Here is a 19284-nt window from a genome sequence, read left to right on the forward strand (position 1 = left end):
AAAATGCTTATATACTCTATACATATGTCTAAATTAAATCAGTATACGACTTTTTTTTATAAACTTCAACAGTTTTCATTAATAATCAATATTTCATAGAAAAATATTCAGGCCACATTATATCAGTTCTTGCAATAATGTTATTAATTTAAGATATGATCATGTATATTGTATCTATGAGTGATCAGTACGTCTATCATATCGTGATAGCACGTGGGCAGGCAACAAGTTATCATTGTTTCGAATCTTTTGCTGAACAGGCAGTTACAGTTGACACCAACGGTTTTATCTCTTATCACAATGTAGCCTAGTAAGAAATATAATAGCGATGGCAGATAAATTGCCTTCAAAAGATATAGACGATAGATAAAACGTACGCATCATTATCTGCTAACGTTAAAGGATAGAAATAGATGAGGAATCGTGAATCGTGTTATCGACGCGTGCTTCTTTCCAGTCTTATTGATGTACCTACCCTTGGCTTGAGCAACCCCTAAATCGATAAAACCAGTTTACGCGCACAGGGTAACATCCAGTGGTAAATGTAAAATATCAACGTATGATACGATTTCATATATGCAATATAATATGATTTAAATAATATTATTTCTTAGTTAGAAAATATTAATTTTCTTTCTAAGCTACTTTCTATTACGATGATGAAATTGCTTTGTTATAGGGTTAATTAAATGAGACTGACATGATATAAAAAATACTGTTTATTGGTAATTATTGCGATATCAATAATAAAACGTTGACAAAAGTATAAATTTATATTGTTTATTATAATAATAAATGAATAGTTTGTGACAGTTTGTCGTCACATTTAAATTTGTGGCGTTCCTTCTCAGATGATAACATCGAATTCCATCGAATGACGAGTTACATCATGAAGCGGTATATCCTTTTTTCCAAATTGTGTCTTTTAAATAGGAGCCCACTATGGGATCGTTGAGTATTTCCTCTACAATATCCTTAAAGCCAAGCTGACTAGCTAGCATGTATTTACATTCGACATCTGATAATTCAGATATTAGAGTTCTCATGTTATCTGTCATGGAATGATTGATACTCTTTTCCAGTCTGTACCTAAAGAAAGTACATACAATGACAGGATTTTAAAAAAATATTATTTAATTACAAATCATTTAAATTTAAATTTTAAATAAGATATACGCTCTTATATAGGTCGCATATTAAACTTACCTACGTGCACAATCTTGTACAATCGTAGGCGTAAGATTGTTAACTGTCATGAATTCTTTGAGATATTTCGTCTCTCCTTTGAGGATGCAGTGATGATAAATAAGATTAACCCAATCCGCATGATAATTATAAGCGCGGATAACAATAAGAGCTTGAGGGAAGTTTAAAATGTGAGATAATATTCTGTCTAACTCGTCGCTTTTCAAATTCAGCAAACACTCTGCTTGTTGATTTTGTGGTATTGCGTTCAGCAGTGAAATTTGAAGCGCGACAAGTTGGGCTTGATGCGAACACCGGCTAGCAAGATTCAGTTTCTTATCCTGAAAGTAAAATACATTAGTTTTTATGGCAATTTCTACTCGAAAGATGCATACGTTTTAATTTAATTTTTTTTACCTGTAAATAATATTGAGTAGCATGAGTAAAGTTAGTTACAGCCAATTGCAATTGTTTTTGGACATTATCATTTCGAGTCAATTTTATTTCTACCGGAATACCAGTTATGCCTCTTCCGCATTCTTTTAATATGTCAGATATTAATTTTGCAATTACTTCCTTCGCTTCATTTTCCCACATGAGTGCGATTTCGTAATATAAGCGGAAATGAAGCGCCACTAGAGTAAAAAGCTCCTTATCTTCTGGACATTGACGCTTCAAGAATTCCAGCAATGCCATTTTTAGGCCCGGAACCTGTTCAATTGAAACATGAGTGTTTTTTTAAATAAAAAGGAAGAGTTTATTCAATATCGTACGAGCAAAGATACCTTATCCAAGCCTTGTCCCAACAAAGACTCGAATTGATCGTTTTCTTTCAAGATTTGGAATATGTAATTCATCTCGGTAAATCGCCCAACACCAGTTACAAGACGTACCTAGCAATATGGAAAAAAAATGTAAATAAATTTTTAAAATTGCAGTAATTGATTAAATATGGAATTGATAAATGTACCAGTAGCGCCCAGTATTTTAAGATTTGTAACATATTCGCGAGACTCTGACACTTTCGTAATACTGAGGCTATTCCTTCCATGTTACAGGAAGCCGTGAAACAATCGTGGGATCTTATCAATAATTCCACTATTGTTTTCAATCCTGAAACTATAACGCAATAAACAGATATATATATATTATCATATTTTTATAATAATATAATGAAGAAAATATGTAAATTACCATTTCTTTTTTCATCGTGAGTACTAATGTATCTTCCCAGCAATGATTGTGCTGTCTTCAACAATTTTAAGCCTAATAACGAGATATCGCTGCACAGTTCCATTATTAAATGAAAGTGCGAATTCAAGGAATAGCTCCACATAAAAATCAAATCTTCCTGACCATCTGTTGGGATATTATTATGTTTGATATTAAGATAATTATTCGAAGTAAAAAATAAGAGATTTTTTTTATAATTACCTTCTATGGCACAATTTATGTGCATTGTAATATTATCGGCCAGGAATATTGCCACGTCTTCCGTCTTAATTTTGTAAGACATTATTATGTCGTTAGCAGTCTCCAATTTATTTTCAATGTTACTTTCTATAATCTCCTGTAAGAACTTTATCGGATCTTTTAGCATCAACAGTGATTGATATGTCTTCCCTAAACGCGTAGCAAGTTTATAATATGAAACAATTCTAAAGCATATCTCATTTCCATGTGTAAGAATTTCCGATAATCTTTCTAAAGTTGAAATACACTCCATTTGGAGATGGCTGATCGTTGTATCGTTTGTTTTGTTAGCTTCGATCGACGAAATGGTGTTTACTGTAAAAAAAAATAAAGTATATTAAGATATAAAAACATTGAAGAATATTTTTAGATAGATAGAAGGTAGAAGTGTAGAAATATTAATATATATATCAATGTGTGTTAAAGAAAATCGTGAGACATACAGGATGACGATGAAGAAAATCTCTGCAGACCGCGTTTACGCAAAGTGCCATATTTTTGTTGCTTCTGGTTCCTTTCTTCCAAAAGACTCTTTTGCTGCGAAGTTAAGTTCGCCGGTGAAATTTCACCCTCTGCTAAGCTTAAACACAACATCAATATTTGCAGATCCTATAAAAAAAATAATACTTTTAAATTTAATAGTATACCTATAAATCTTAAAATAAAAGAATGCTATTTACCTTATGATTATAATTAAAAATTACGCTTATTCGTAAGGCAATATCCAACTTGCGCAGATCAAGTAATTTATTTATTAGATTTTCCACAGCATTTTTTTCATTTTCGTCTATCAAGGAGCAAGTCACTTGTAACTTATCCAAACCAGATAATAACTCCGTTTTTAATTTATTAAAAGTATAATTATTGTAGTCGAACTCTATATTTTCAGGTCCAGCTAAAATACACGACTTCCACATTGCCATCTCTAAAGTATCGATAATTTGTTGCTCGATTTCGGTATTTTTCAAAGTCTCATAAGCCAATTTCAAAACTTCATATCTAGAAAAAATAATTGATTACTTATTTAGTAATAGAACTAGCATTGCGTTATATTATTTACCTTTCTTTGTGCGATACAACTTTCTCGGCATGTTCGACAAAAAATTCAACCGCTACTTGAGGCGGAACGTTATATTTATTAAAATCCTGAGCACATTGCGTCCAGAAGGTAGAATTTACTTGACCATCTCCATTTATTGATTGTTTGAAAGTATTTCGAGCCTGAAAATAATATTATATTCATAGAAAAAATGTATAATATAATATAAAGTATAAGTAATATATAAAGAGTGTTCGACTTCTTAATCAATTTTGAAAGATATTACTTGTGCTAATATGATCTCGGATGCATTTAACCCGGCGCAGCATGCTAATTCCAAGGCAGTGCTGTAATTTTCGATTGCTGTTAAATCGTCGATGCATCTTTGAATTTCCGTGTCAAAATTATATGCGTTATCGATTAGAGTAAATGCTCTGAAATTTAATGTCACGCCGGTTTTCTGCAAAATTTTTGTTATATCCAACAAACGTTGAAAATCCGGTACTGCACCTATACAATAACAATTTTCACAAGTTACTGCAACTGTATTTAGTAGGACAGATTAATATTAAAAAAAAAACTGTGCATATACTCATTTCACATATTTTACCTGGTAAATCTGCTGAAAAATTACACTTTATTAACGCTTCAAGAAACTTTACTCGTAATGGCGTACTTCGAAAGCCGTAGCCGAGTGCCGTAACAATGCATTGGATTGCAACAACTGCGACCCAATACAAGTTCTTTAAATACGTAAAATGGACACTATCCCAATCCATAATTTTCTAAAAAAGATAAAAGGCCGTGTGAGCTGTGTGAGCTAGCTAGTATATTGGAGTTGTTTCATTGTAATTCTGTACGTACATTGCTTTTAAGTGAGGAACATTGCGACTTAAACTCTATTAAATGCCGTTGATTTTCCTTGAATTCGCCATAACTGATTGCTTGCATCAAAAACTCGAAGAATGAATTCAAAATACTATCCTGCAAGACATCAGTACTAATTACAATGAAGAATCTTCGACCATCGCTGTTATATTAATTGAACTTACAGGCATGAAAATTTTGTAAGCCCGATTGACTGTGTTAATATAACCGTATCGAACCATTTTATTTAGTAATTCCGATACTTTATCGGAAGGCCATATTTGTTGTTCAAGACATTCCGTGTAATCAAGAAGTATGTCCTCTCTTCCTGTCGATATTACCATCCAACAATAGCAATATGCTGCTACAGATGACGGCTATAAACACGAGATTTTTAAGTCGCATAATGAAAGATAAAACCTGATTAGTACTAATATCAATCAAAATAAAGTAACACCTCGTAACACGTAGCTAAGACAGTCAATATAGGCCTTAGATTTGAGCGAGACGCATTAATTAATGCTCCGGGTGGGTCTTGACTTTGATGACAGTTTAATATAGTCAACCATAAGTTATTATCTGAAGAAGTCGAGGTGCAACTGTTGGAAATATCTTTGGCACTAGTTGTATCAGTTGCATCTATCTCAGTTTCTGATATGGCTGAGGTGGACACTGGTGATTCCTGGAGAATAACTTTGTTTATGTACAAAAACTAAAATTATCAACAAGCAATAACAATCTTACATTTCCTTTCACTCCAACTTTATGCTGCCTTGATGATGATTGTCTGTCGTGAAATTTCATCTTCTGTTTGTTACATGGTTGAGATTTGCTAAGTTTATCATTGTTTAAACACGTTAGCAGGTGTTCCCGTATGTTTGCGTTATTGAACAATCTGGTGTTTTCCAGCATCTAGTACGTGATTGATTCGTGTTTTATTTTTATAGGCCTTATTTTAATCAGCGTTATTTCGAAACGTACCTGGGTTTTAGGATAAGCGAATATATGACAGACTGCAATGAATTCGAACCACAGGTCATGATCTGCTAAATATTTCGGCAACGTATCGGGTAGCGTATAGTTGTGAACACGTGCAAAGCGTACGATGACGTCCCATAATTTCAATGCTTCGATAAATTGCGTGTTATCGCACATGAAAGGTTTATCCAATAAATGTTTTTGAAAGCTTTGTTCAAGATACGATATCACAGACTTTAAATCAGTTTGGTTCTTATACACTACATTTTCTAATAAGTTCCCTGTACAATAAAGAATGTCATTTAAAATACTTTCCCATGCCGATATCATCATATATCAGTTACATAAGCTACATTACCTATGGAGATGTTTAGTTGCTCTTGCACGTATTTTGCCACAGTAACGTGTAATCGTAAATTGCTCGAGTCGATTCTCAGCAACTCGATGAACGCAATGCAGCTACACACGATATCAGACTTATCTAAGTTTCTCAAAGCGAGAAGATGCGCATATAAGGCCGCTTTGAATTTCCTAAAATTATTTGAGTTGTTGACGTTAATGACGATAAAATGAATATTAACATCGCAAATATACGAACCTATGGGAGGATACATTTCCAAGTAATTTCGCTTGAGCGTGTGTTAAACTGTGCACAGCCATATTCGGCCTGCCTTCTTTCAGATAATAACCGTACGTTAGCGTTTCCTGATACCCGTATTTTTTGATCAGATTTTCGTTCGTGAAAGTAGGCAAGGGTTCATTTTTGAAGCGCCACTTGAATAAGAATTTCGAATTCAAATTTCTATAGCCGTCCAATAAGTCGTATACTGTAATATCATCTTTTTCACTTTGATCCTCGATGATACATTGCAGCCTCGGCATATGTGCAAGCGTGGACTGAAGAACTTCTTGGGAAACAACACGCGTGTCAATTTTTAAAACAGTCTTGTTCGTAAATATATCTCTTATTAGTGTATTCCTCCCTGAAGAATTTGCTTCATTACACAACGCGCTTCGCGTCTGCCATAATCGTAAAAATATTAATGTCAAGTTTACTAAATAATTCGCTTTCAGATAAGCATTAAAATCATCGGAAATATAATCAATCGATTCTACGATTCCATGTAGTAACGCATCTTCGTAGTTATCTCGAGCGTTACACATATCGGTTAAAGCATTAAATAATTTTTTAACTTTTAAACTGTCTTCCTCAGTATGACAGTTTTGCGAGCAGTGTGTAAGGCACAGTTGTTGATCGATGCTTTGCAAAAATTCTGTTTTATCGATATTGCAGGAAGCTAAAGATAATATTGTACTAAGTTCTTCCAGCGTAATACCACAGCCGAAAGAACGATTTAATATTAATTTCAAGTCGTCCTTTTCTTCTTTTGTATAAATGCCATATCTAAAACAATAAATTTGGACATTTTCTCTGTGATTTATCATTACACCAGCAAAGAAAAATATAAATACACATAAAACAGTTGTATACATACCTACATAAATAATTTTTGGTTAGATGTTTTACGAGGTCACTAGCATTTGAGGAATCTATATAATCGACCATATCGGGTGTAATATCTAAATTCGCAAATAACGATTTCAAATGTTGATCAATTTTATCTGAGATCTCGAGAACGTCTGGATTATATTTTGTATCAATCCATATCCTTAGAGCATTAATTTTATTATTAGATAATAAGTAATCCCACAAAATATTATTTGACACGTTTCCCAAAATCTCTGGGTTATTCAAAGAAAAATATAATTCAGTGCGTAAGGCTTGTTCAATATTCTGTGGTAGTTTCATTATATCATCTATACATATATAAGAGCTTAATCCACTTTGGATTCTAAAATAAGAAGATAATTTGTTAATATATATTTTTTTCTATTATGTGATGTGTATGTATTTTCTATTTTCACAACTTACTTGCACTTTTCCTCATGTTGCTTAATAGATTTGGTAATGTTCCATGCCGTGACATGTTCAGTCTTAAATCCATCGACATTTATCATATATTCACACAAATAGTCTCTTAAGACTGGATCCTTGCTTTTTATAGAAACAGCAAAAATATGTTCCACAGGATCCTTTCCCTGTAAAAAAGTTATTATCTGTTTAAAATATAAATCTGTATAAATATAATAAAATAAGTGAAACACGATGATACAATCAATTTAGAGAGAAAAACGCCATTTATGGTAAAAAGTATACGTAATTTACACAACATTATTATTAGGCTACCAAGAACCAGTCCGGACTGTAAATGGCGTTTTTCTAAACTGTCTAAATTGACTGTATAAATATATTATTCTTTTAATCATCACTTCGAACTTTGTTAATTATAATCTATCTTGGAAAAAAATATTAATATATATGACATACCATATTTTTTAAAATATGTGAAGCTCTATAAACCTGCTTCTTGCTTAATAATTCATTGACCCAATTTTCTACTTCTTTGTTGAAATATATACATGCCTGCTCTACAGTACAATTTCTTCTGTACGCAAGGCATTTATGAGCTAGTTTTATATGAGTTCCCTTGGCAGAGGCTTCTCTCACAAGCTCTCTGTCTCTCAGTGTACGCCAGCCAGACCATATTGCAGCTGATTCTCCAGTTAGACACTCCACAGGAATACCACCAACCGCATTTTTTTCAGACATTTTGCGATAGTAATATTTATAACGCAATTTTCACACCAATTTATTAACGCACTCTGACATCTTAATACAATTAGAAATCTTGTCTAGTAAATATTAAAAAATTGTATTAGGAGAAATTAGGGCATTTTTACATTTCCACAACATATCCAATTTCTGTCAAAAATACTTTTTTCGTAAATTGTATACTGTATTATTAAATTATATCCGATTAATTTCCATTATATTATCAGTATACACGTACACTGCTTGTTTCTCTCGTTTTAGGTATATAAATTTTGTGTGAGATCGGATATTACAAAAGTATATAAATCTTTGTTACACGAGGTAAATTTGCAGTATAATAGATATAGGTTAGGAAAAATAAAAACAACAGCTGCGAAAACTGGAGTCGCCGATACATTACATTTTTTACACTCTCATAGAAACGGTCACAATAATTATTTATTTACACGAGTTATATATTTTTATTTGGAATATTAATTATATTTTAGTCATATTTTGTTGCTTATGGAAAACACTACTGTGTCAGTTTGTGCCTCTCTTCTCTGACAGCAGCAATTTAACCAGCAATCGGTAAAAATCACCAGCAATCAGCTGACTATCACCCTATCGCCACATGATTTCGTATCGAACAAATGTAAAATAGCAATATTAGCAATATTAAATTTTTATATTAAATTTTTTAAACACTTATATATGGATATGTAAAATCAATACGATATCATATCGTATCATATATTGAACGCTGTTTAATCAATGAACTAAAAATACAATAAAATTGTGGTAAAATAAAATTTAATTATATACATGTTTGGAAAGAGGAAAAGTTTGTGGAAGAATTAGTTTTTCCAGAAATCGATTATTTTACTAAGATGCTCACGTTTGATCTATGAGGATTCTATTATAAAGGAGACATCGTTGATATTATCCCTTCAGGCACTTGCCATAGCATTCCCATATTCACACTACTAACGTTCGAAGAAAACTTAAATATGCCAGACTTGTTTTGAGTACCTAATAAAAAGTTATATTAAAATAATACATATTACTTTCTCGTAATTTAGCTTATCAACTGCGGTCTCTTATAAGGGCACATACAGAAAAAATAAAAGCGCTTTCAAATAATTTTGGAATATCGATTATTTATTTCTTTTAAATTTTCTGTCGTCAGATTAATTTCGCGTAAATGCCTCGTATAATCCCTTACATTTCCGAATGTCGCCAGTGATAAATCTATCATTCTGCCAGCGCTGATCTTTATGGGATGGCTGGACATAGCGATCACTAAAACTAGACTACGAATTGACTTTGCCGGCAGCTGGTACCAATTTATCATGAAGCACCTCCTTCCAATCTGGCTGCTCTGAAACGTCAAATCGTTGAAAAATGTTCCACATGTCCTGAACTTCACTCATTTTTCACTACAGCAGCTCCATGTTTATACGAAAATCAAATAATTAAACGTTACAAAATTTAAATGCTTTTAAATTATATTAAGTCTAAATAATATACCTTCTCCACGAGTTGTTCGCCAATGTAACATAGTATATACATATTGAAGCAGAATGAAACAAAGAGCAGAAAGTAAGTCGTTAGTCCTACTGTATCACTATCTTGCCAGTCCTATTAAAAATTAGTAGCAATTCAATCTAGTTAAGATTTAGAGAAAAGATTGGCTTTCTTTTTTTAATACATATTAGAGCGTACCACTATGCAGTAATATTCGGGCAAACACATTGTGAATATGGAACTGGCGAATTCCAGTAAACACACTTCCTGTAGAATTTCTTCTACGGCGGCGGAAAATCTGAAACAGACCGCTATTACTTGCACGTGAGAAGTCGATTTTTACATGGGAAAAAAAGGGTTAGCTACTGTAGCAAATTTAGTTGTAAAATAGGAACAATTAACATTTTTTGCAGCGAGTGATATAATTTATAGCAATAGTAGCAAAACCTTTTGTTAAAGTTTTGCTACTATTGCTAAATTATAGCTCTTGCTGCAAAAAATGTTAGTTATTCCTATTTTACAACTAAATTTGCTATAGTAGCTAATCCTTTCTTTCCGTGTATGAACTTCTCATTCTCAGCATTGTCAAATAGCTATAAGGTATATAATAAAGATTAAAAAAAAGGAGTTTTGTCATTTTGCGATTTGGGCGTAAAGAATATTTTATAATTGTATTTAATAAGAATATGTGTGTGTGCGCATATATACAGTAGTATTTAATAAGAAAAAAATTTTTTTATTACGTATTATTTGTTCAAAGATGTTGAGTCGGATCTAGATCAAACGAGTAAACGCAAACAAATATATGAATGAACAACTTGTTTCAACTTGCTAAATGTGAACAATGTTGCCATACTACCAGTTCACATTCAAGCAAGTTGTTCGTTTGTGTTTGTCGCGCTCGCGCGCTTGGATAGTCTGGATTCGGCTTTATATACCGACAAGTATATATATGTATATGCATTCGTTGAGAATATAAGCGCATGCTCGTGACCTGCGCATAATCCGTAGGAATGTAACTGAACCGCCCACTGAAATGCATTGGAGGATCCGTTAAAGGCACTTGTTGCATTTACCCGCCCTTTGTACGTTGCTCAAGTCGTGATGAAAAATTATATACTGTATTATGAAATTGAAAATTTTTATCCAAAAAGAAAAAATTCTAGCTATTAACACTCAAAATAATTTTTTTGAATAAAATAAAAAATTTTTCATTTTATAATTTTTTTATTTTATTCAAAAAAGTTATGTTAATAACTAGAATTTTTTCTTGAAATATACTCTAAAATACATTTTTTTTCTATAGAAAAAAATTTTAGATTTTTTTAGAGGAGAGTTCGAATTCTATCAATAATATTCAAATAAAAATAGAGTAAACATGGAAATGTACGTGATATAAATAATGTAAAGATATTATAGAGATAACAATTTTCCAAAGTTTTCCAAAATTTTTTCGCGGATTTTTTTAAATTTTGAAGAACCTTAGGAATGCTGTTATAGAAAATGTTATAACTCAAATTGATTTTAGTTAAAATCAAATAATTAGCGATTTGTAACAAAAATATAAAATTGAGGCATTCTTATTTTCAGGCTCTTATTTTTTATATTTATTCACTAGGATACTTTTTAAAATATAATAAGAATTAAAAAAAAAACTCTTGGAAGAAACACACACACACACATTGAAACTCTATTAATTATATTGAAATTTTGAAAACGTGGTATTAATTTCACGAAAATGTATGTAACTGTGTTACCTTAATATTCGAACATGACTTTGCACGATGAGAGCAATTCGTTGATTAACGTCCGACAATTGCTCGAAGTTTTTGCCACGCGAAAGATCCTCAAGTCGAGACATGATCACCTCGATCTGACCACACGCATGAGTGGCGAATATTGCTGCCAATCCGCACGATCCGGCCGTCACTGAATACATGGTGTATCCGCACACGCAGTGAGCCAGATACACTATTTCGTATATCGGACTCGCTTGCGTCTTAAAAAACTTACTGTAAGTCGGATACACGAGTGGTCTAATAGTTTGGTTGTTGACTATGTGCTCGGTGCAGAACGGTAGAATTGTATGATAAATAAAACCGGCGATGTACATGGAAGTCGCGGCGATCATAGACAGTCTACGACCGGTGGTGGCGTACTTCAGCATCAATTCGCGATCGGAGCTGAATTTTGCCTGCCAATATTACAAACAATTGTATTTATCAAAAGAGATAAGTGACAAAAAAATCATTATTTATCAACAAAATTATAAGATGGATAGAATCATTCGAAAACGAGATTTGTTTTGTGAACATGGAAAAATATACACGCAGGTTTGGAATAATTAGATCTAAATTTTGTCAATGCATAAAACGCGGTTTTAAATCTCGTTGCAATAATTCATTTAATTAAAGAAATTATTTACGGAAAAAAAATCATATTTTTAATATTGCAACACTAGCGTATTCTGTTGCAACGCTAGATCTGCGCGCTCAATCCGTATTCGTATAAACAACACAGTAAAAATTACATTCAAGAATATGAAATAAGTGACCGTTTAAAGTCGAAAGACTTGCTAAAAAATATGGGATTACTTAAAAACGAAGATCACATTAGTCATTTTCTCGTCGCGCATTTTTTTTTACTCGCAAGAAAAAGAAATGAGTCGCCACTTGTCATCATTACGCTGAAAATTTTCTGTTGACTCCGTAACGCACTTTACATATTGACAACACCGACCTGCCACCAGTCACTCTTCACGTGCTCGATGCAGCGCAATATTTTGGGTCGACGTATCGCGAGAACGCAATACTTCATCATCGCGGTAGTGCAGAAGCCCAGCAACCCGAAGAGCTTCAGCCTTATGTTGAGGTCCTTCTGGTCGAAGATCATGTGCAGAACGCAAGGCACTATCGCGAAAGCTAACGCAAGATTACATAGTACGATCGAGATCTTGTACGCATGTCGTCCGATTCCGCGAATCGCGACAGGCCAGATGCCGATTGAGCCGAGGATCCAATTACCGGGCTTGAAGATATATCGTATGTCCTGCTGATAACTGACGTTCGGCGACACCACATGCTTATCCTGTGAGCTTTCCATGTTCGCAATGACAGGTTCTGTTAAAGACTGCATCAGGTGAACGGTGGACGCGCGGCATTGATTGCAAGGTCGCTGGACATGCGCTTGCGCTCTTGTTACGGGGCATCCTTCTGCCTGCTGATAGTCTGACATGTGCGTGTGATTAACAGAAGGGTAGTTGTGCGATGCGTATCTTACGTCCCGGTGGTTTTAGATCGAAAAGATACACTTCTCCCGTTTCACTTAAATTATTCTTTAATCGGCAATTTGAGAAATCAGAGAAGTTAAGATAAAAAGGAAATTAACAAATTTGTAATTTAACATTCTCTATTTAACTGTCCAAGTTAAATTATTCGTTAGGGCGCATTATATAAAAAATAAAAAGTTGAAATTATTTGGTGATACATTAGATATATAGGTGGTTCAAAATGACAAGAATTATAATAAGGTAAGGAAAGTGCAGAGACGCGCATATCTGATATAGAGATGTAATGTTTTATTCGATAAATAATATCATATTATATATATAGATTTTACGTACAAAGATTTTCTTTCTTGTTGAATTGATAAATTAAATCAAATTCAAAATAATTTATTTCTATCTCTGTCACATAATTCCATACATTTATTAACGTACGTAGGAAACTTAGATATGCCACGCTAGTTTTCATTACCTAAAAAAAGTATCTGAAGTAGAATATTCTATACCAATATTCTACTCTAAGAGCTATACCAATATTCTACGTTGAATAGTTTAATTAGATTAAATTTAAAATATTTCTTAACATATGTATGTTATATAATTATAATCATATTTACATCACTAACGTCCGTAGGAAGCTCAAATACGCCACGCTAGTTTTCATTACCTAAAAAAATTTTTATTAAAATATGACATTTTTTTAGCTGTAATTTAGTTTTTTACAATTTTTAGAATGAAATTTATTGCTACATTTATTATACAACATTATCAAATAATTTTGGAGATATTAATTTTTTTAGAATTATTGAGTTTTAAAATTGAAGGTAGAATAAAAGATACAAGATACAAGATGGGCTAAAATTAATAAATGCCTCACATTTCCAAAAGTCGTTAATGATAAATCTACCATTCTACCAGCACTGAATTTTATAGGATGGCTGGCCATCGCGATTATCAATATAAGACTGCGAGTTGATTTTGGCGATAGTTGATACCAATTAATCATGTAGCATATTGATCCAATCTGACTGCTCTGCAAAACCAGTCACGAATGATTATCCAATTATTAGCGCTGTCGAAATTAAATGTGGTACCTATATAAGAAAAATAAAGACGTACCTTTTCCATGAGAACCTCGCCGATATAGCATAATATGAAAATATTAAAGCAGAATGACATGAAAAGCAGAAAATAAGTTGCAAGACCAATTCTATCGTCCGCTTTCCAATCCTATCAAATTTTAAATAGAAAGTGTAATTTTACAGACTATTTTATTAAAAGTTGTGTCTTTCTTTTCTTTTAATATATGTTAACACACCACTATACAGTAGTATTCGAGCAGACATATTGTACATACAGAACTACTGAACTCTACTAAACACACTTCCTGCAAAACTTCCTCCACCACAGCCGCAAACCTGAAATAAGTCCCTCCTGTTTATATAAGAAAGAAAATTTGAATGCATTACCTCATTTATTCTATCCTACTGTTATTCTAACTATAAATAATATAATAATATAATAAATAATAAATAATATAATATAAGTACGTGTTTAAAGTCGGTATATGGTGCAAATAGATGGGGCATATAATAGGCCGATATACATATAATAGCGCATGCTTATGATCTGCGCATTGTCTGACGCGCAGTGGCACCGCCTATGGACGGAGGTTGGTTGAGATCACCTGTTGCATTTACCTTCTTATCACGGAAAGAACGGTGCTGAAATATCTAATCTAAAAATTTAGGTAGATACAGATCTGAAAATAATTTTGTTGCACCATCAAAATAATTATAGTATAGGTCGCTGAAGTATGATGATAATACTGTAAAAAATTTTGACATTTTAGCAATCAGCTTGAATGTTCTACATAATTATTTTGAAGGTCCAATAAAATTATTTTCAAATCTGTATCTAGCTCAATTTTTAGATACTTCAGCAAAATCGTTCTTTCCATGTATCATATTCATGTATAGTACGATGAAATGATAATAATTAAACAAATTATATAAACGAAATTAATGCAGTAATATTAACTTTTTCGGTAACAAATTGAAATTATTCCCTTTACTAAATCAATTATATGTATTGAGTTGTAGACTCGAACAAATTTGTGTGCCATTAGTATAATTCAAAAAATTTTTTATTTGCAACTTAAGCTGAAAATGATTAAATTTTCTAACTGTAACTTTCAATTTTTCCATATCGATAAATTATCGCAAAATTTTAGAAAGACATGCGAATCGTAATACATTACCTTATTACTCGTACGTGATTTTTCACGATGGCAGCGATTCGGTGATGAACATTCGGGTTTTGTTCGAATCTTTCACCAGCTAAGAGATCTTCTAGTCGTGATACAAGTATTTGGATTTGGCCACATGCATGAGTGGCGAACAAGGCGGCCAATCCGCAGGCACCGGCTGTCACCGAGTATATGGTGTATCCGCACATGCAATGAGCCACATACACGATTTCATATACTGGGCTAATTTGTGACTGGCTAAATTTACTATAGGTCGGATACACGAGCGGTCTGATAGTTTGATTGTTGACTTTGTGTTCGGTACAGAAGGGCAGAATTAAGTGATAAATGATGCCAGCGGTGTACATGAAAGATGCGCCGATTATCGTCAGATTGCGACCGGTGGCAGCGTACTTCAGCATCAATTCGCGATCGGATCTGAATGTCACCTGTCACAGTGTTGCTAGTGACTTTTATTTATCGATATATGAAAAATCAGCACTTATCAATTTTGCAATCTAATTTTCCTTCTCAGAATTTTAAGCCTTAGCTACACAACGCGGATCAAAGATTAATTAATCGTGCATTTTGATTCGTATTATCATATTAAATATAATTGTAAATTAAATATAAAAATATCTTTATTATTATAATTACACAAAATATATGCACTTCTTGAACAGTGAGATCACAAAGTCGAATTTAATTTATGATCAAGATCATTTCAATCATGTTCTATTTATTCAAATCATTTTTTTTTCAATACCTTATAACGAATGTCACACATTAACACGATATGTCAGTTACTAGCAACACCGACCTGCCACCAATCGCTCTTCACATATTCGATGCAACGATGTATCTTAGGGCGACGTATCACGAAGATGCAGTACTTTGTCATCGCGGTAAGGCAGAAAGCCAGCAGTCCGAAGAGCTTCAGCCTTAAGATGATGTCCCTTTCATCATAGACGATATGTAGAGCGCAGGGCACTATCGCGAAGCTCAACGCGAGATTAAAGATCGCGATCGCGATCTTGGACACGTGCTGTCCAATGCCTCGTATCGCGACTGGCCAAATGCCGAGCGAGCCCAGAATCCAGTTGTTCAACTTGAAGACATATTGAATGTCGCGCTGATAACTGGAGTTCTGCGATGTCGCGGACTTATCGTGTATACTGGACATGTTTGCGGTGACAGATTTCGCCGAAGACTGCAAGAACAGGCGGATGCGCGGCATTGATTGCAAGGTCGCGGGACGTGCGCTTGCGCTGACATTGCAGGTATACCTTTTTGCAATGCCAGTCAATGATAGCCTGACAGATCGTGTACGCGCTATTAACCGTGCAGAGCATATTTTACATCTCGGCAATTCTAAATCAAAGGAGCACTTTTGCCGTCCTAAATTTTTCCGATCTTGTGATGTTCATTTCTACCAATGTAGATTAACTTTAATCTCGATTTAACTTACTCTTTATCTTTTTCTAATTCTTAGAACTAGAAAAAGATGAAACGTAAATTGTGAATCGAGATTAAAGTTAATCTGCATTGATAGAAATATATATTAATCGGTTATTTAAGAAATCAAACAGGTTTGGTAAAATTTAGAAAATTGTTCATAGTTTAATATTTTCTGCTTTATTTAATTGTCAATGTTAAATTAATTGTTAGCAAGTGTTAAAAAAAAAAAATAAAAAGGGAAATTACAAATTGTTTGTGTATGAACAGCACAATAGCATAATTAACAGGGAAAAAATGCGACTAGGTATATCTACATCTGACATGATATTATTCTCTAGATATTATTATTATGTATATTAATTTACATGACTAATGTCCGTAGGAAGCTAAGATACGCCACGCTAGTTTTCAATACCTAAAAAAATTATATTAAAATATGATAATATTTCTTTAGCCGTAATTTAGCTTTTTACAATTTTTGTAATAAAATTTATTGCTAAGGCCCAGTTCAACAGTGGCCAGTTAGCTTAACTAGTAGTTAACTCTCACTCTCCTTCTCTTTCTAACCTTTGAGGTTAGAAAGAGACAGAGAGTGAGATTTAACTACTAGTTAAGCTAACTGGCCACTGTTGAACTGGGCCTAAATGTTGGAAATGATATAAAGGCGGCACTCCTGTGCCATCTATAGTTACATAGTTTTTCGCCCTATCAGAGAATCGCTTCTACCTATCTCACTTTCTGTGGTTGTACGCGCCCTGATTACTTCTTGTAAAACGAAGGTATTATTAAAAGAGATATATACATTTATACAAAACGCTGCATCATATCTGCCCATTTTCCTACAGGTTATGGGCCCAGAAGCTTTGGTACTGCGCTGAAAGGGAAGTATACGTGCAAAACTTAACGTACACATACGAAAGCGATCGTAAGAAAAACATAACCTTTTCGCCGATTATAAGCCGTAATTTTCCCGTGAAAGATGAGTCAAGCGTCGGATTAAAATTCCGCCTCCCCAAAAGGAAAATTATGATACGTGGAAAATCCACATGAAAGCATTACTTATAAAGAACGATGCTTGGGGTTATGTCAGCGGAACGAAGAGAAAACCTGTCGCGACAGCCACGAATGCAGCTGACGTTGCAGGCCTGGGAAATGGTCGACGAGAAGGCCATGGCCGACATCATACTCGCAATAAGTGCCGAGGAACTAAAACAAGTAAACGGATGCACCACGTCTAAAGAAGTCTGGCAAAAATTGAAGAGCCTTTACGAATCTGAAGGACCAACGCGAAAAGCGATGCTGCTAGAAGAATTGATAGAAAATGGTACATGGACTTTAGTCGATCGTCCAAAAGATCGAAAAGTTATCAGTTGGAGATGGGTTCTACGGACCAAATTCAAGGAAGATGGCTCGGTAGAACGTCGAAAGGCTCAGATAGTGGCCAAAGGTTTCTCACAGGAACCGAACGTTGATTTCCACGAAACCTTCGCCCCGGTTGCCAGGATTGGTTCAATTCGAATCGTGATGGGACTTGCAGCAGAACTGGAACTGGAAGTTCATCAGCTTGATTTCACCAGCGCTTACTTAAACGGAGATATTGATGAAGAAATCTACATGGAGCTTCCGGAAGGATTGTCAACAGTGCTGGAAAAAGAGCAACACCAGAAGATATTCAAAGACAAGGTGTGTCTTATAAAAAGATCGATATATGGATTGAAGCAATCCGGCCGTCAGTGGTATAAGAAGCTTGATTTAAAACTAAAGCTTCTAGGTTTCAAACCACTTGATGCCGACCCTTGCGTCTACATTCGAAGAGAGAACGGAAAGTTAACGATTGCTGTGATTTATGTCGACGATGTCATTTTCGCCTCGAATGACAAGAACATCTTTGAACTGAAGGAAATTCTCGAAAAATCCTTTAAAATGAAGGATCTAGGGCAACTTCACTATTGCCTTGGAATAGAATTCTCTCAAGATAAGAAGAAACGCGAAATTCGCATGACGCAGAGAAAGTACATCCAAGATGTACTGAAACGTTTCAACATGGAAGATTGCAAACCAGTGGCTACGCCAATGAATCCTGCTGTGAAACTTTCGAAGAAGATGAGCCCGACCACCGAAGAGGACAAGAAACAAATGAGCCAAATTCCTTACAGAAATGTCATCGGCTCTTTGATGTATTTAGCTACAAGTACGCGCCCGGACATAGCGCACGCAATAAGTATACTCAGCCAGTTCAGTGAAAATCCTGGTCAAGATCATTGGAAGGCTGCAAAGCGTGTGCTACGCTATTTGAAGAAAACAGAGAATTTGGGAATCACCTTCACTAAAACTGGTAACGAATTAGTCGGTTTTTCAGATGCTAATTGGGGTGCGAGCATAGACGATCGAAGATCTTACACCGGCTACGTGTTCAAACTGGCTGGCGGTGCTATCAGTTGGTCATCGAGGAAGCAGAAAACAGTGGCCATGTCGAGTGCCGAGGCAGAGTATATGGCACTGTCCGAAGCGGCCAAGGAGATCATCTACACACGAAGATTTTTATCTGAAGTCGTGGGAAAGCTGGACACTAC

At 34.2% G+C, this 19284-nt stretch overlaps 3 protein-coding genes across 5 annotated transcripts; all 3 read right to left on the reverse strand.

Annotated features, from left to right (window-relative positions):
* Positions 1–701: 701 nt before the first annotated feature.
* Spg11 (spatacsin) lies at positions 702–8756 on the reverse strand. 2 transcript variants are annotated; one of them, XM_071705979.1, is made up of 23 exons: positions 8617–8756; positions 7932–8296; positions 7476–7642; positions 7039–7395; positions 6141–6947; positions 5901–6073; positions 5546–5823; positions 5309–5476; positions 5022–5246; positions 4750–4941; positions 4562–4681; positions 4308–4482; positions 3984–4207; positions 3719–3879; positions 3339–3657; positions 3102–3267; positions 2620–2973; positions 2380–2544; positions 2156–2304; positions 1971–2078; positions 1603–1896; positions 1207–1526; positions 702–1089 (listed from the first exon to the last, which is right to left on the reverse strand). In XM_071705979.1, the coding sequence occupies exons 2-23, from the start codon at positions 8211–8213 to the stop codon at positions 888–890; spliced, it is 5406 nt and encodes a 1801-aa protein (XP_071562080.1). In that variant the 5' UTR covers positions 8214–8296; positions 8617–8756; the 3' UTR covers positions 702–887. The 2 variants fall into 2 exon arrangements, with proteins under 2 accessions (XP_071562080.1, XP_071562086.1); XM_071705985.1 differs by having other exon boundaries at positions 2156–2298; positions 7932–8754.
* LOC139772357 (odorant receptor 4-like) lies at positions 8602–13277 on the reverse strand. The gene is made up of 6 exons (XM_071706015.1): positions 12462–13277; positions 11480–11916; positions 9921–10020; positions 9726–9836; positions 9421–9576; positions 8602–9227 (listed from the first exon to the last, which is right to left on the reverse strand). Exons 1-6 carry the CDS (start codon positions 12954–12956, stop codon positions 9174–9176), a joined length of 1353 nt encoding a protein of 450 aa, XP_071562116.1. The 5' UTR covers positions 12957–13277; the 3' UTR covers positions 8602–9173.
* Positions 13278–17205, reverse strand: LOC139772347 (odorant receptor 4-like). 2 transcript variants are annotated; one of them, XM_071706000.1, is made up of 6 exons: positions 16074–17205; positions 15266–15702; positions 14324–14423; positions 14125–14235; positions 13883–14038; positions 13278–13672 (listed from the first exon to the last, which is right to left on the reverse strand). In XM_071706000.1, exons 1-6 carry the CDS (start codon positions 16488–16490, stop codon positions 13619–13621), a joined length of 1275 nt encoding a protein of 424 aa, XP_071562101.1. In that variant the 5' UTR covers positions 16491–17205; the 3' UTR covers positions 13278–13618. The 2 variants fall into 2 exon arrangements, 1 of the variants encoding a protein (XP_071562101.1); XR_011718113.1 differs by lacking the exons at positions 13278–13672; positions 16074–17205 and having other exon boundaries at positions 13938–14423; positions 14556–15353.
* Positions 17206–19284: the final 2079 nt, after the last annotated feature.

The sequence above is a fragment of the Temnothorax nylanderi genome, unplaced genomic scaffold (genome assembly GCF_030848795.1).
Source record: "Temnothorax nylanderi isolate EJ_2023f unplaced genomic scaffold, tnyl_v1.0 TNYL_tig0003_pilon, whole genome shotgun sequence".
In the NCBI taxonomy this organism is placed as follows: Eukaryota; Metazoa; Arthropoda; class Insecta; order Hymenoptera; family Formicidae; genus Temnothorax; species Temnothorax nylanderi.

What these genes read in the sequence shown, in the direction of transcription:
- LOC139772347 (XM_071706000.1), bottom strand. Translation starts at nt 16,490, where the DNA reads ATGCCGCGCATCCGCCTGTTCTTGCAGTCTTCGGCGAAATCTGTCACC. An exon ending in TCGAATACTACTGTATAGTG is followed by an intron (nt 14,236 to 14,323) that starts GTGTGTTAACAT and finishes AAAATTTGATAG; the next exon opens with GATTGGAAAGCGGACGATAG. An exon ending in GCGAGGTTCTCATGGAAAAG is followed by an intron (nt 14,039 to 14,124) that starts GTACGTCTTTAT and finishes CTGGTTTTGCAG; the next exon opens with AGCAGTCAGATTGGATCAAT.
- LOC139772357 (XM_071706015.1), bottom strand. Translation starts at nt 12,956, where the DNA reads ATGTCAGACTATCAGCAGGCAGAAGGATGCCCCGTAACAAGAGCGCAA. An exon ending in CCGAATATTACTGCATAGTG is followed by an intron (nt 9,837 to 9,920) that starts GTACGCTCTAAT and finishes AATTTTTAATAG; the next exon opens with GACTGGCAAGATAGTGATAC. An exon ending in CACTGGCGACATTCGGAAAT is followed by an intron (nt 9,228 to 9,420) that starts GTAAGGGATTAT and finishes ACTTTTTATTAG; the next exon opens with GTACTCAAAACAAGTCTGGC.
- Spg11 (XM_071705979.1), bottom strand. Translation starts at nt 8,213, where the DNA reads ATGTCTGAAAAAAATGCGGTTGGTGGTATTCCTGTGGAGTGTCTAACT. An exon ending in GGAAATGTATCCTCCCATAG is followed by an intron (nt 6,074 to 6,140) that starts GTTCGTATATTT and finishes AAATAATTTTAG; the next exon opens with GAAATTCAAAGCGGCCTTAT. An exon ending in GCAACTAAACATCTCCATAG is followed by an intron (nt 5,824 to 5,900) that starts GTAATGTAGCTT and finishes TTTATTGTACAG; the next exon opens with GGAACTTATTAGAAAATGTA.